The 14,660-nt window shown below is 39.7% G+C and overlaps 1 protein-coding gene across 1 annotated transcript in view; it reads right to left on the bottom strand.

The window, feature by feature from the left end:
* ASXL3 (ASXL transcriptional regulator 3) overlaps positions 1-14,134 on the bottom strand; it is a 187,639-nt gene extending 173,505 nt beyond the window's left edge. The window contains exon 1 of the mRNA XM_038543569.1: positions 13,959-14,134. Within this exon, the coding sequence (XP_038399497.1) occupies positions 13,959-14,012 (54 nt within the window). The 5' untranslated portion in view covers positions 14,013-14,134. The remainder of the gene's footprint in view (positions 1-13,958) is intronic.
* Positions 14,135-14,660: the final 526 nt, after the last annotated feature.

Genomic DNA, 14,660 nt, shown 5'->3' on the forward strand with positions numbered 1-14,660 from the left:
AGGGCATTCATAATTTGTTTTTCCAACATACTTTCCATCTGCTCTTTATTGGTGCTTTTGTGTAATTTCCCTCTGCTCTATGCAATCCTTGTGTGGCAATCAATCATGTTATCTGATCCTGGCCATTGCTGTGAGGAATAAGTGTATCAGCCAAGTAGAGGAGAGTGAAGACTTCCTTGGAATTAGCTTTAAAATAATAAAATAATAATAATAGTATAATAATAATATAATAATAATAAATAATAATAAATAGAGAAAGATTGATTCTTTTTATACTGGTGTGTTAAGTTTAAAAGACACAGGTCTGGGATGCCAGTGACTACTTCTTCTTGCCCAAAACTCCATTTGAACCCTCCCTACAGTGTGAAGGCAAGCAAAAACAAAGACAAAAGTGTAGAGAAAGCAAATACCTTGAAAGCGTTCTCTGAATCTCAACATCTACTTAGAACTAAAGTCTACCCTTGGTGTTCTCAGTTACCCCTTTTGCTTCAACTAGTTTAAGTTAAATTTATTTCACTTTGAACTGGGAGAAATTCAACTGGGAGATATTCTAAATCTAAATTTCTTCACTTAAAAAATGTGGATAATATTACAATGTGTCTTCTGGGTTTGCTCTCAGGATTAAACAATATAATACACATAGCAAGTTAATGCAGTATCAGGCATAAAAGTACCCAATAAGTGTTAGCTCTTATTAGCCATTATTATTAATTAGTGTTCCGTAGTAAAAGTAGTATTTTATGATAATATACATGTGAAGACTATTCCATTGTTATATAAGATTCTTATATTCTATGGCTAGGACACCAAGCTTATAAATATTTTTACTTATATGTAGAAAGGAGATTATTTACTCTGCAAACATTTCCAGTCTGCATTGTAGTCAATGTACTAGGTAATTCACTTGGTTTGGAAGTTCTAGCAAGCCTTTATAGATCATCACTGTGCCTTATTAAAATCAAATACAGAAGAAGATTAGTTTTAGGCTATTGAATTCCTAGTATGCTACACAAGCTTAAATTTACAGCAAAATATCTCTTATGCCCTAAGAAGTTTTTTTTTTTTTTTTTAAGTTAATTTCCTAAAGGTCAAGGTCCATATCTTATTACATTCCCAAGGCAGCTAACATATTAATGGCAGGAACTGAATATTTTCCAGTGCCATTAAGCATGATGACTATCAAATTATTATCCCAAAGTAATAAAAGGTGCTAGTGAGCAGAAAGTAGACACAGGCTTTCAAAATCCATCAGTTGTCCAGTTGATTCTTGAGAAATCTGATCCTTTCTCTAGATTGTACAGTGACAATTCAGCATGGCACAGAAATGAATCAAGGAGACCTAACTTTTATAGTTCTATAAAAATGTTGAAAACTTTTAGACTTAGCTAATAGCTCCCCTGAAAAATCCTCTTTGACTCCTTCATTTTATTTAACTGCAATCAGCAACAACCAAAGATGAGGTAGTGCATTAGGTACTTAGGAAACAATTATAAATAAGAAATTAAACAACTAATTATAATATATTGTCACAATGACATAGTGCTTTGAGAACATATAAAAGCTGCTCAAGGGAGACTAAAATCTGAAGAAAGCATAGGAAATTGCCAGATAAAAAGAAAGGGGACAAGGAGGATGTTACAAGGAGAAGAAATAACATGTATAAAATTAAAGCAAACTATGGGAAAGTATGATAAATTCAGAGATCTAACACAAATTTTATATAACTGGAGAAGAGAATCAAGTGATGAAACTGGAGAAGTATGAATAAGATAAACCTAAAAGATTTTGAAACAAATAAACTGTACTTTTAGAAAAATGCAAAGCTTTAATAAAGGGTTTTTGAAAAAGTAGCATTTTGTATATTCTCTGTTAGCAACTTGAGATTCACTCTCTGCCCTCTCCCACACAGCTCTGTGACCCGGTAGGCTGACATCTATGAATTTTCTCAACAGAGACCTCCTGTCCTCTAGCTTCTGGATGGATCAGCCAACAGGAAGCAAAGGGAAGATGAGTAAATTGAAGTGGAGGAGGGGGTCATGTATTGATGTGATGAGCCCCCCCCCCCCCCCAGCAGGGCTGAGGACTGGCAGTGGCTATATTCCACTGCATATGGTCACAGTCTATGTCAGTCACCCTTCTCCTGTAGGCACAGCCCACATGATTGTGGTAACAACTCCCTACTCCTCTTGGCCCCCTCTCCAGTCTAAGGGGAGTGACAGTTTCATGATGGTTACACCCCTGATTTGCCTCACTAACACTTGTTCTTTTCTTTTGTGGTGTCCTTTAAGATATTGCCATCTGCTTCCTACAGAAACTAAGTCAGCCTCTAGGGGTACCATAAACCAGTTTCACCTTTAAAGATGCAGTTATGGATGTAATAAGAAGAATCATTCTGAGTGGAGTTAAGTCTATAGTCAGTGAAATCAGTTACAAGGTTGCTGCAGCAACTTAAGGAGAAAAGGAAAAGTAGCAGACATGAACATTAACCAGCATCTTCTCATGTCAGATGTTGTACTAAGTACATTATACACATTACCTTATTTAAATATTCCAGCCACTCTTTTATGTTATTCCCTGTTAATACACAATGGAACTATAATTGAGGAATGTTATATAATTTGCCCAAGGTCAAATACATAGTAAGTGGAAGAATTGAGACTCAAACATTATCTGCCTGACTTTTAAAGACTGCTTGTCTTTACTCTATATTCTTTTCCTAACCTATATACTGCCTGTGTCAAAGTAAATTACAGTGGAAATGGAAATAAGTGTAGGATGTAAGGATAATGATTTGAAAAAAGGATATAAAACTAGTGGAACTCAGTGATTACTGGATAAAAGGGAAAAATACAAAAAGACATTAATGATGACAAGAAGGTTACTGGCTTGAACAACTGTGAAAGCAGTGGTGGCTTTCACTGAGAGATGAAAGAGAGGGAGAGCGGACTTGCTAGGAGCAGGAGGTGGGGAAGAAATGAGACCTTCAGTTTTAATCTGCTGACTTTATCAGTGCTATGAAAATGCAGATGGAGAGGTTTCCACTATGGTACTGAAGAGACCACACACACCTTTTCATTAGTGCCTAACAATTAAGGTATAGATACAAGCATTGGAGTCTGACAATTAAATGCATCTGCCTGTGAATTTGAAATTTGAACCTGGGATGCAAAGATCGAGCAGATCGTGATACATTCATGTGATACATTGGCAGCAATGGCAGTGACCTATGCCAACACTAAGTCACAGTGGTGACCATTAGTGGTGCCCACAGCAATATCCCAATTATTTTTGCAGCATGACTTCCAGTGTGTGTGTGCTGCTCAGCTTCTATTGATCCTTGTCTATTTTTCCAGCCTGGTTTTTTGGATCCTTCCTGAGGATTATATGAACTACCTCATGGACTCCAAAAAATCCTTTTCTATTTAAGTTATCAAGACTTGCTTTCTGTTGCTTGCAATCCAGAATCCTGACCAATGAAGCTAACACATTCATTGCTGTATTTTGTTCAGTATTGGGGGGGGGGGGGCCCTTTCTGCATTATTCTTAAATCATTTCCAAACCCTAAACTGATTATGCTAAACTACTAGATATTGAGGGAACTCTTAGAAGATTTCAAAGAATTCATCATCTGGTGGGGATACAATACCAAAAGTAAGTTCTATATTAAAACATGATTAAAAGCATAACAAAGGCAAGAATTTTGTATACTCTAAAATACATACACATACATACAAACACACACACACATACACTCCAAATACCAAGCAGAATAAAGACAAATCGACCTATAAACATATAAAAGAGTATTAAAACTGCAGAATTTCAAGGGTAAAAAGAAGAAGTAACAACTCTCAGATACTTCTTAAAAAGTAATAAACTCAACTCAGACACAGTGTCACAACCACTGATACAAGAATATAATGAAGAAACGTTTCCAAAATATTAAGAGTAAAAAAATGTCAATTAAACTTTTATTACTAGCTAAATTATCACTCACAGGTGAGAACAACATTGTATCTTTTAGTTTTTCCCCATCAAGTTTCTCCACCTTTTTTTTTTTTTTTCCACTGAAAGATGTGCTAAGCTTTGTGAAGATATCGCTTTTTGAATTATAATCTACATATTTGGGAGATAATCTTCATAAAGGCTTCTCTTGGACACTTTTGTACATACAACCTGGATTATGTTCAGATGAAATTTATGAAGATAGGAAGGATTTAGGGAGAGAGTATGGATAATAGTTTGAGGATGTGGCTGTTTGCTCACAGTCTCTTTTTTGATTCTTAGAACTTCATGAGTCTAAAAGTATTTCAAACTATTAAAGTTTAAAGAAAAAGATTTTTTTTAAGGGTAGGCAAAACAAATACATTTTAGATATATGAAGACTATTAATGGACCCAGAGCCTCTCATTAAAAACGAAAAAGAAAAAACAAAAAAACTATTAAAGGAGGTAATTTACAAAGAAGGTGGAGTATGATACAAGAAACAGAGTTGAACACAGGTGATAAAAATGTTGATAAGTTTAACTACTTACTGGTAAATTTAATTAACTATCTTCATTGTGTTTTAAAAGAATATAAAATAAACCTGCAGGAGCTGTAGAAATTGGAACACTGATATGACATATCACTGATATGAAAATGTAAAATTCTGCACATTATAGGTAAAACAATCATCACATACCGCTTTAAAAAGTGTTGTCAATATTGAAAAGGGCTTCCCATGACCTCTTGGGTTTTAACTTGAAGATAATCACAAGAGTTTTTAAGCAGAGAAAAGATTCAGTAAGATCAGATCTACTCTAGAAAGAGATATACAGCTTTTGTAAGATTTTAAAAGAGAGATTAGAGTCAAAATTAGTTGGAAGGTCAGAACTTCGTAAAATATAGTGAATGAAAAGAGGAGGAGCTAGATGTGAACTATATTTAAGATGGAATTTACTACAGTTCACAGATATTAGGTGTTTAGGTACACATTGATTAGTACCCTACCCAGACAAGAATGCTATCACATTTCTCTTTTTGTACTCAATGTACAATATACTTTTGTGGAAGGTACCCAATAAATATTTAACTGAACTGGATAAATTTCATTTGAAATACCAGAGTATGTAGAGATACACAAAGGAATTACTGATAGCAGTCTGAAATTTAGGGAAAGGATCAAGGCTGGAGTCCTAATTATGTTAGAATGGCCACTGAGGCATGAGACATGGTCAAAGGACAGGAGGAAAAGGAGAATAAAATGGAGGGAGTATGCAGCATTCTGAGATACACTGATACTAAAGAGGAAACAGAGAAGAGTACCCTCCAACAAGCAAGAAAGAGCAAAAATAGTGATGGAAAGGGATCAAGGAGAATATCATACTTAATTTCTTGGATTGCTTTAAAGGATTTAGGAAAGACAACTTCTGCTTGCAAGAATCTGAAGACATTATGACATATTTTCAAGGATTTTCTTATAAATACTTTTTAAAATAAGAGAGTATAGGTTGTGCGTGCATGGTGGGGGGAAGGGCAGTTAGAGGGGGTGATACGGTGATTTATAATGATATATATTCCATCTTTGTCCTTTTTCTTGCATAAACCTCCCCAAACCTGGGAATTTCCTAGGTGTTGAGAATGATAAAACTGTCTTTCATTATGTTAATAAGATGACTTCTGGAAAGCACCTAGGGATGGGGGCTTCTTGACAATAGAGCCAACCATGTGATTAGGTTTGACCTTTTAGTCCCATTCCCTCACCTTGGGGGAGGAAGAGGAGCTGGAGGTGAATCAAGTGCTAATGGTCAATGATTTGATTAATCATGACTATATAATGAAGTCTCCATGAAAACCCAAAGGGACAGAATTCAGATCACATCTGGGTTGGTGAACACATGGAGGCTTTGGGAGAGTGGCTCACCTGGAGAAACATGGAAGCTCCATGCCCTATCCCCCCATCTTTCCCTATGCATTTCTTTCATGGGGCTGTTCTTAAGTTATATCCTTTATAATAAGCTAGTGATCTAGTAAGTAATGCATACTAGTAATAATCTAGTAAGTGATATATTTCTCAGAGTCTCATGCACTGTGTAGCAAATTAATTGAATCTGAGGAAGAGATCTTGGGATGCTCTGATTTATAGCCAGTCAGAAATACAGGTAACTTCTTAGACTTGCAACTAGCTTCTGAAGTTCATGAAAGGCCATTGGAACTTCCAATCTAGAGCTGGTAGGTCAGTCACAAGCACGAGTAACAACCACTTGGACTTGCTATTGGCTTCTGAAGGGAATGGGGGACAACTCTTGTAGGACTAAAGCTTTAATCTGTTGAATCTGATGCTGTCTCTGGGTAGATAGTGCCAGAACAGAGTTGAATACTTGGATACCCTGCTGTTGTCAGAGAATTGCTTGTTGTGTATGCGAGAACCCCTTCCCCCACATGGAAATGGAGTCTCAGAACACTAAAAGACCATTATACAGAATCCTGATGGTCCAGACAGCAACTCAGTTCTTTTGTCTTGTCAACAAGGTTTTGATATACACAAATTATATATACAGTCATTTATTTTTGACAGTAAAAAATAAAACCAAGAATAACCAACAGCTTCATTGTATCATGTGTTCTCTATCTACTGATCTAGAAAATAAGTCCAGATATACTATCTCAATTTCTAACTCCTTGAAATTATTCAAATAGGTTCTAATACCTTATAGTTAACAAAATCTCAGAAATGCCATCTGTCTTCTGATAAGGTGAAGAGGGTCCATACTATTCCTCCTCTAAGTCATAAATAATATATTCAGAAATCAACAACTGCGTAACTGAAGAACAGCTCACCAAAAAAAAAAAAAAATAGCAATTTTGGAATTTTAAACACCACTATGAGGTTTTTCATGGGCTAATTTATGCTAAATATATGCAAAATAAATCCATGGTAAATAACTATTGTAAAATAAATTATACACCTATATATTCAGGGGGGAAACTCACACAATTTCTAAGTGTGGCCACTAAGTATAGTTTTGCACTGCCATAGAGGATTCCTCAGGTTCTCAAAGTTCCACCAAAGGCCTTTAAGGTCTTGGATGTCATTTAAGTTATACATTTCGGCTATTAAAGCCAATGTTCTGACAAGCCCTTTGGCTCTAACCCCAGGGCATGAATTTGCCTTAAAACACATAAGAATGTGTCAGAGGGCTACATGTCAATCAACCAGAAGTGCCTTTTCCCAATTTAATGTTGTCAGTTGCTGACATTAAAACCAGCAACAGTTAATTGTTCTCACTTCAAGTGGGAATTTTGAGGGGTGAGGAGAGGTAGATGTCTAAGTTCAGGCTGATAAAGCTGTTAATTGCTACCCTTTTATGTAGATTTGTTTAATAATGAAAACAATGTGGCTAATCATATAATGTTTCCATTTGTTCCCCAAGGGCTCTTCAGGGAAAGTTTCAATCCCGGCTAGATTTCCACAGCTACCAACTGTGCACGGACAAAAGCAGAACAATCAAGGCACTCAGTGCTGGCAAATAGCTGAAAGTGGTTCTATACAGACGCCCCTCCTCCCAGCCGGGTCAGGAAGGAGCTGGGATCTGCTAGTGACAACCTTTGCAGCAGGGGTGTGGGGAAGCTTTTAAATGATAAATTAATGATAATAATAATTTTATGCACACTTTTGATGAAAAAGGGAAAGAGGAATGAAAAGCAAGCAGGGAATCTGAAAAGCTGGAAATAAGTCTGCTGTAGGCTTGGATCCTGCCTATGCCTCCGTGCAACAAATGAGTTAATTTCACATCAGTTAAAATGCCTGTGTTGGTTTTTAAAAATCAGAAAGACATGACGCAGATTTAGGAAAAAAAAAAAAAAATTCCTGTGCCAGCTTTGCTCTTTACAGACAGGGTGATGATACTGGGCATATCATTAAACCACACATTTGAAGACTGAGGTACTGAAATAACACTAGCTACCTACTGATCTCAAGAGACTATTTCAGGCAACAAAGTGCCCTGTGTACATTTTCTACAAATGTAATGTATATTACTCACTGATGTTTACTTTGCCTCATTTGGCAAAGGCTATAGGTCAGAAGAAAGCTGTGTTATTTAAAATATTTCTAAAATCAATTTTGTTTTCAGGCTCTATTACCAAATAACGGAAGCATTCAGAGACATCCCCAGACCACTGGTGTTCCCTCTCTTTATGAGAGAGAGTCATTTTGTTTTGTGTGTGTGTTTTAAAAATCCTATTTCTGTTACCAGTTACCCCACTAGCCCCACGCCACAATTTACAAGGTCCAACTGTCTTGAAATAACTTGCAAATCCCTCTTCAATCTGGTCACAATGTAATTTTCAACTTTATTGCGGTGCCAATCCCCTCAAGTCTTTGGATATTTCTAGACTTGTCTGCTCATGGCCCCATCTTCTTGCCTGACACGACACCTTTGCTCATGCAGGGATCTCTTCTTAGAATGTTCTCCTCTCATCACCTGTTCAATCTTACTCATATTTCAAGGACAAACCAAGTTCCACCTAATCCATTAAGCCTTCTGCAATCTCCACATACCATGCAGCTTCTCCCTTCTGTAAACCTATAAAATAGCACCCGCTTGATCATTCATGTGACACCTGCAGATGGTGTCTGCTCGGTCTTCCCCCAGTTTTCTTTTTTCTCCTCTACTGAACTCAACACTCCTTGAGGATGTATCTTTGTATCCTCCCCAGGGTTTGAGCTGTATAAGTAGGAACCCTTAAAATGGTTAGGGACCATACTTCACATTTTCAGTGCACTTCAGCAAAGGCTGAAACTATTACATTATTAAATATTAAATTTCTTTACTCTATTAGTTCACTTCTCTGTGGTGAAATTCCTTTACAGGTACAACTCTACAAGTCTAAAAGCCAAAGCACACCAAGAGTCCCTGACATCCAAGGAATCATCTGCTACCAAAGGCTTGCTCCAAGAAGAGAAAACCTTAAGGAAGAATCAACTCTTAAAATTCCCTTTCATGTCAGCAGGAAATAAAAAATTAACAACCTAAACACTAGGCCTAAGTTCACACTTCTCATTTATTTCAAACACGTTTTTCCCAACTTTAAATTCAAAGAGGCAGAGAAATTGCTAAACTCTTTTCCATCTTTCAAATTGCAATGAAAATTTAGGTTCCCCATCTGAAAGAAGAGATGATGAGATACAAACATAAAGAGATTATGTTACGTGTAGATCACAGAAAACAGCTGAATCAAACCAACTGAAATGTAAGTGATTGAAAATAAAACTCCATTTGCCATATACGTTAACCAGGCTCGTAAGCCAATAAGCACGGTCACAATTATGCCCATACGCACCTCGGGGGCTCACCCCAAATCACAAGTCGAAATGTTGTCAAACTGTCAAGGCCTGGTCATAACCTGAAATCTAAGCACCACTAGCACAGTGAAAGAATGACAAAAGCAGTACCAATGCTCTCCTCTCCATCTACATATCATCATTCTAGAAAAACTAGATGTATTTCTAAAATACAAAGACAAAAGACAAGGCAACCAGTAAACTGACAATTATGAATTGCTTTCTATTTTAACAGCCACCAACACCATTTGGCTTTATTTCATGAGAACTCTAAGAGTTTATTTAGCATATAATGCATTATGCAAAAGAATCTTCTCAGTGCAAAAGATTTGCAGAGATTTCCTTTAATTCCTATACCCCCACTTAATTTTTAATAGAATGTGATTTACAAAATTTCAATTTACTTAAAACCTTCAGTAATTCTCTGCTATGGCATGAAGAGATTGATGTCTGTTTTCTCCCAACGAGGCAAATTTACCATTAATTTTTCCCCCAAAGGTCACCTTGAACTACCAAAAAACAAAACAAATAAAAAAAATACAAAAACCCCTACTAATAGTCATCTATGTGAATGTACCTAAACTACAAGCAAATAAATCAGCCATGTTACCAAGCACAAAGCTATTGAAGATTGTTAAGATTTATTTTCAGGTGCCAGTGAGACTAAACAAAGATTGTAGGGAATGAAACAAACAGAACAAACTCGGGAAACAAATTAATACACTGAATCATTATCTTACCAGCAGCATTCCCTATAGAACAAAATGATGAAACTATCAAAAGGCACTTCTCAAAGCAACAACATTTTTGCATGTGAAAAAAAAAAGAATTAACCTAGAATAATTTTATAAATAACAGTATGTTCTGTGTTAAGCCAGTAACAAAGAAACCCCTTAGTGCAGTAAAACAAAGTCCTGTCAAATCCCCATTTTTTTTTCTACAAAGAAGCATGAAGATCCTTTCACAATGGTTTAAACTGTATTTATAGTAACAGAGTGAAGACTTGAGATAAAAGTCAAAAGGATTAAAGTCAAAGCCCTAGCTCGACATGAGTTATGGTTTTGATTTTTATTCTTATTGTGGTCTACAAATATTAAGACAGAAGATACTTCCATGTGATTGTGGGATCCTCTGAGACTCTATAACCTTAGAAGAGCAGATAAAACAGATGAAAATGCATCTGGTTTAGGAGCAGCCTCCATATTAAATGGCAATGCGCAAAGTAACAACCACAACTGCAGAAGGCTGAGGGGGAGTAAAGGAGGCTGAAGGCTGAAATTTCTCCAACTGATGCAGGGCAGAAAGGAGAAAGAGAGAGAGAGAGAGAAGAGAAAAGAAAAATATATGGTATTGCTGTTTTAAAATGGCAGCCTGTTAATAATCATGATATTCTTGAAAATACAAAAAAAAAATTATACTACCATTCCCTGTTTCCTAAGCTAATAAGCAAGCTCACCATATACAAACATGATATACTTCTAAGAGAAAATTGGTAGGGCTTGATAGCTGCATCTCTATCTAAAGCAAAATCCCTGGAGTTCCCACTCAGAGTTTGCAGATTTACAGACCATATACTTTTCTCACAAAGAAAGAAAGCAAAAATTATGTTGTTGACTGGAAGTTCTTACTCTACAAAGAACTGTTCTTCTTCCATATATATTTTTCTTAAAAATGAATGGAAAGGCTACATTTAAACCTAAGCTTTTGGTCACAGTTCAAAAAACGTATTTTGCATTTCCTCTCCCCTGATCCCCTCCTCCAAGATAATCTCACTTACCCACTCTCTCCAGTAGAAGATATATATTATATGCTGTATAATTGGAAAGTTATTCTTAATGTTGATTTGGATACTCTCTTTAGTTCATATGTTGCAAGAACTACGTGCATATTTTCTGTCTACCCATAGTCTTTACTTTTAAAATCAGACACCTAGCTTAACATTTGATGGAGAAAAGGCTAAAAGTCCTTAACAACAACAACCATAGCAAAATCAGCAGGGGTAGTGTAAAATAAAATATGTAATGATAGTATTTCTAGCACAGAAATGCCCCTAAAACAGCATTGCTTTTTAATGGCGTGTAAATACAATTATAAGAATAAAAACTTTTCATGCAAGTTTGTAAGACAGTTTGTCTATATGTATTCATGTAATCATAAAGAAACATGGAAAAAAAAAAACCCTCTTACCCAAATGGATCCTTTTCTTTTATTCACAAAGTTAAGAAGGATCATAAGTCACAATTACAAACACAAATTTCTAAGAAAGATATTTCCAGTGCAATTACTTGCTATTTTGTTCAGTATTTTATTTCAACTGTCACATTTTGAATACATACACATTTGTACAACTACCAGGGGAAAAATAACTTGAACCAAATTGAAAAATTACCATAACTACTAGTTCAATATGTCTGGTTAAAATAGAGACATCTGGTCTATCATTAATTCTTTTGTGTTGATGACTCCTAGTGTGTCTTTTCCCATCAATGAACTTTGTAAGAGGAAAAGGCAACTTTTAACAAAAAGCTATGACTCAGAAATCTATTTCAGGATTTATCAATACAAATCTATCATGCTTAGATCAAATAGAGCACAGTATTTTAAGAACAGTAACAAATACTGGTTGAAGACAAATGGCAAGCTTTAAATTCCATCAGAAAAAAAAAAAGGTTGTTTATTAAGTAATTCTCTGCAGGCAGATAGAGGTAATTCATGAATCATTATTTTAAAATATTTATAAGTCAACTCATTCGCTTGTTTAGAAAACACACTGAAGCTCTACAATACTTGATTGCCACTCCAAGGAACCTGAATAATGCATTTTCAGAAGCCTTGCACACCCCCACACAATTCTGAATTAATGGCTGAGCAAACAATAAGTAATGTACTATGCTCTAGAAAAATTCAGTGATAACATCAATCTGGCATCTACTTAACACTTACTGCTTACTTTTCGCATATTCCTCACAGATAAGTTTCCTCCCCCAGATGCAGTTCATTAGAGAATGACTATCACCTGCCCATTCATCCAGACAGTGAGTGATTTAGCAATTAACACAATCACAGATAAGAGGAGAAATCATAATATACACTACTACAAAATAAGAGATGAAGTAAAGGGGCCTAGCCACTTCAACATCCAATAACTAGATCACAATTAAAAGGGACTTTTGTCACTTCTTCGACAGGGCAATAGGGTCAATTATTTAAAACCCTTTGCTCCAATCCAGAAACATACCAGCAAGGCCCTTCAACCAAACTCAGATAATTACTTTTGACAAATGTTCTCCTTGAGCATGATGTAGTTACTCAAAAGCTTAAAAAAAAAAAAAAAAAAAAAAAAAAGGAATCCCACAGTTATGGTAGAACAATCTTTACAAAGTCAACCCAATAACATGTTCTGTGGTCTTCCTCCACCCCCACCCCCCACCCCACCCTCTATGGCATGCAGTCTGCTTTCTTTTGGCCAATTATAAAAGACAGTAAGTTGCTAAATAAATATTTAATTTATGCAGCCGAAATCCTGAAAGGCTGAGCTTCAAATGTAATGCCTTGCATTCCCGTGAGGCACACTGTACAGAAATATCCTTTTTTAAAAAAATCCGTTTACAGCTGTCCTTTAAAAGAAGAAAAAGAAGAAGAAGAAGAAAAAAAAAAAACCCACACATACACATGCATCAAACCAAAGACGCCGACGCCCCTCTGCCAACCAGCATTTCTATAGAGACATTCTTTCGATGATTAAAACGTAAGCTCCGAAAGGTTAAAGAAAAGCAGCCAAGTAACACCGCCCAGGAAGCCAGCGTTAAAACACACCTAGCTGTACACTCTTAATAACCTCCCACTACAAATGACACTGACCCAACTTCACCAAACAGACACACGCCCCGACACACACTCAAAAAAATTGCACACACGTGCACAGAATGTACACACAAACATCGAGCAGAACACAATACCTACAAAACACGAACGAACTTGATCCGCACAAAACATGCACGTACCAGTGTGCATACATAATGCACACGACACGGCACACAGACACGCACGCCCTAGCCCACATGCACACGCCCCGCAAGTCCGTGTCGGACACACGCCGTGCATGCACGTGTGAAATGTATGAACTCACGAACGCCGAACGTACACACACAGACCGTGCACAGAGTTATTGATGAAATTCCGGGAGGTGGAGGGCCCGGGAGGGAGTGGTAATTGCCACACAAAGGTCTCCGGAGCGGCAGAGAGGGAAGTCGAGCGGGGCCGAGCGCTCGGAAATTCGCCGGTGGCGAAGGCACAGCCGAGCCCCGAGCGCGAAGTACCGGGAGGAGTGTCCCGGGCGGTCCCGGGCGGTCCCGGGCGCGGCGGGCGCGGGGCTCCCCGGGACGCTGGCTGCGCCCCTCCGCGCGCGCACGCACACACACAGGGGCCCCCGGGCGAGCCCACTCCCGCAGAATAACAAAGAGCAGGAGCCCGGCGAGCGGGCGGCGGCTCGGCTGGAAGTGGCCGTCTCCGCCGGCGCGGGGCGAGCGGCGGGGCGAGCGGCGGGGCGAGCGGCGGGGCGAGCGGCGGGGCCGGCGGGACGCGCGGGCGGGCGGCGGGCGGCGGGCGGCGGGCGGGGGGCGGTACGTACCAGGCGGGCAGCCTCGGCCCAGGTGCGGTCCTTCTTCTTCCTCTTGTCTTTCATGTTTGCATCTCATTGATGGTTCTGATGATGACGTGGGGGATTCCACGGGGTGCTCGGGGTTCGGGCGCGGAGACAATGACCCAGTGACCCGGTGACCCGCACTCGCTCCGCGGGGGGAGGCGCGCGGGCGGCGGCGGCGGCGGCGGCGGCGGCGGGTGGGAGGGATGGAGCGAGGGGGTGGGGTGGGGTGGGTGGGGGCGCGCGGGCGGCGGCGGCGGCGGCGCGCGGCGGGCGGGCCGGGGGCGGGGGCTGGGGCTGGGGCTGGGGCTGGGGCTGGGGCGGCGGCGGCGGCGGCGGCGGCGGCGGGGCCGGGCCGGGGCGGGGGCGGGGACGGGGCGGCGCGGGCCGGGCTCGCTCGCTCGTGCGGGGCTCGCGCTGCGCCGCCGCCGCCGCGGCCGCCGCGGTGACAGCTCCGGGGATGCTCCGCTCGGCCCCGCTCACAACAATACACTCTGACGTCACGGGGAATGGCGACGCGGCCGCACACTCGCCGCGCTCACACTCGCCGCGCTCACACTCGCCCTCTCGCGCGCGCACACCCGCGCACACTCGCCGCGCGCCCCCCACTCCGGCCACGCCCTGAAACCCTCGCGAGACCCCTCTCCGCAGCCCAGCCCCCTCCCCCGCCGGGCGCTGCTCGCGGGCGCA

The sequence above is a fragment of the Canis lupus genome, chromosome 7 (assembly GCF_011100685.1).
Source record: "Canis lupus familiaris isolate Mischka breed German Shepherd chromosome 7, alternate assembly UU_Cfam_GSD_1.0, whole genome shotgun sequence".
In the NCBI taxonomy this organism is placed as follows: Eukaryota; Metazoa; Chordata; class Mammalia; order Carnivora; family Canidae; genus Canis; species Canis lupus.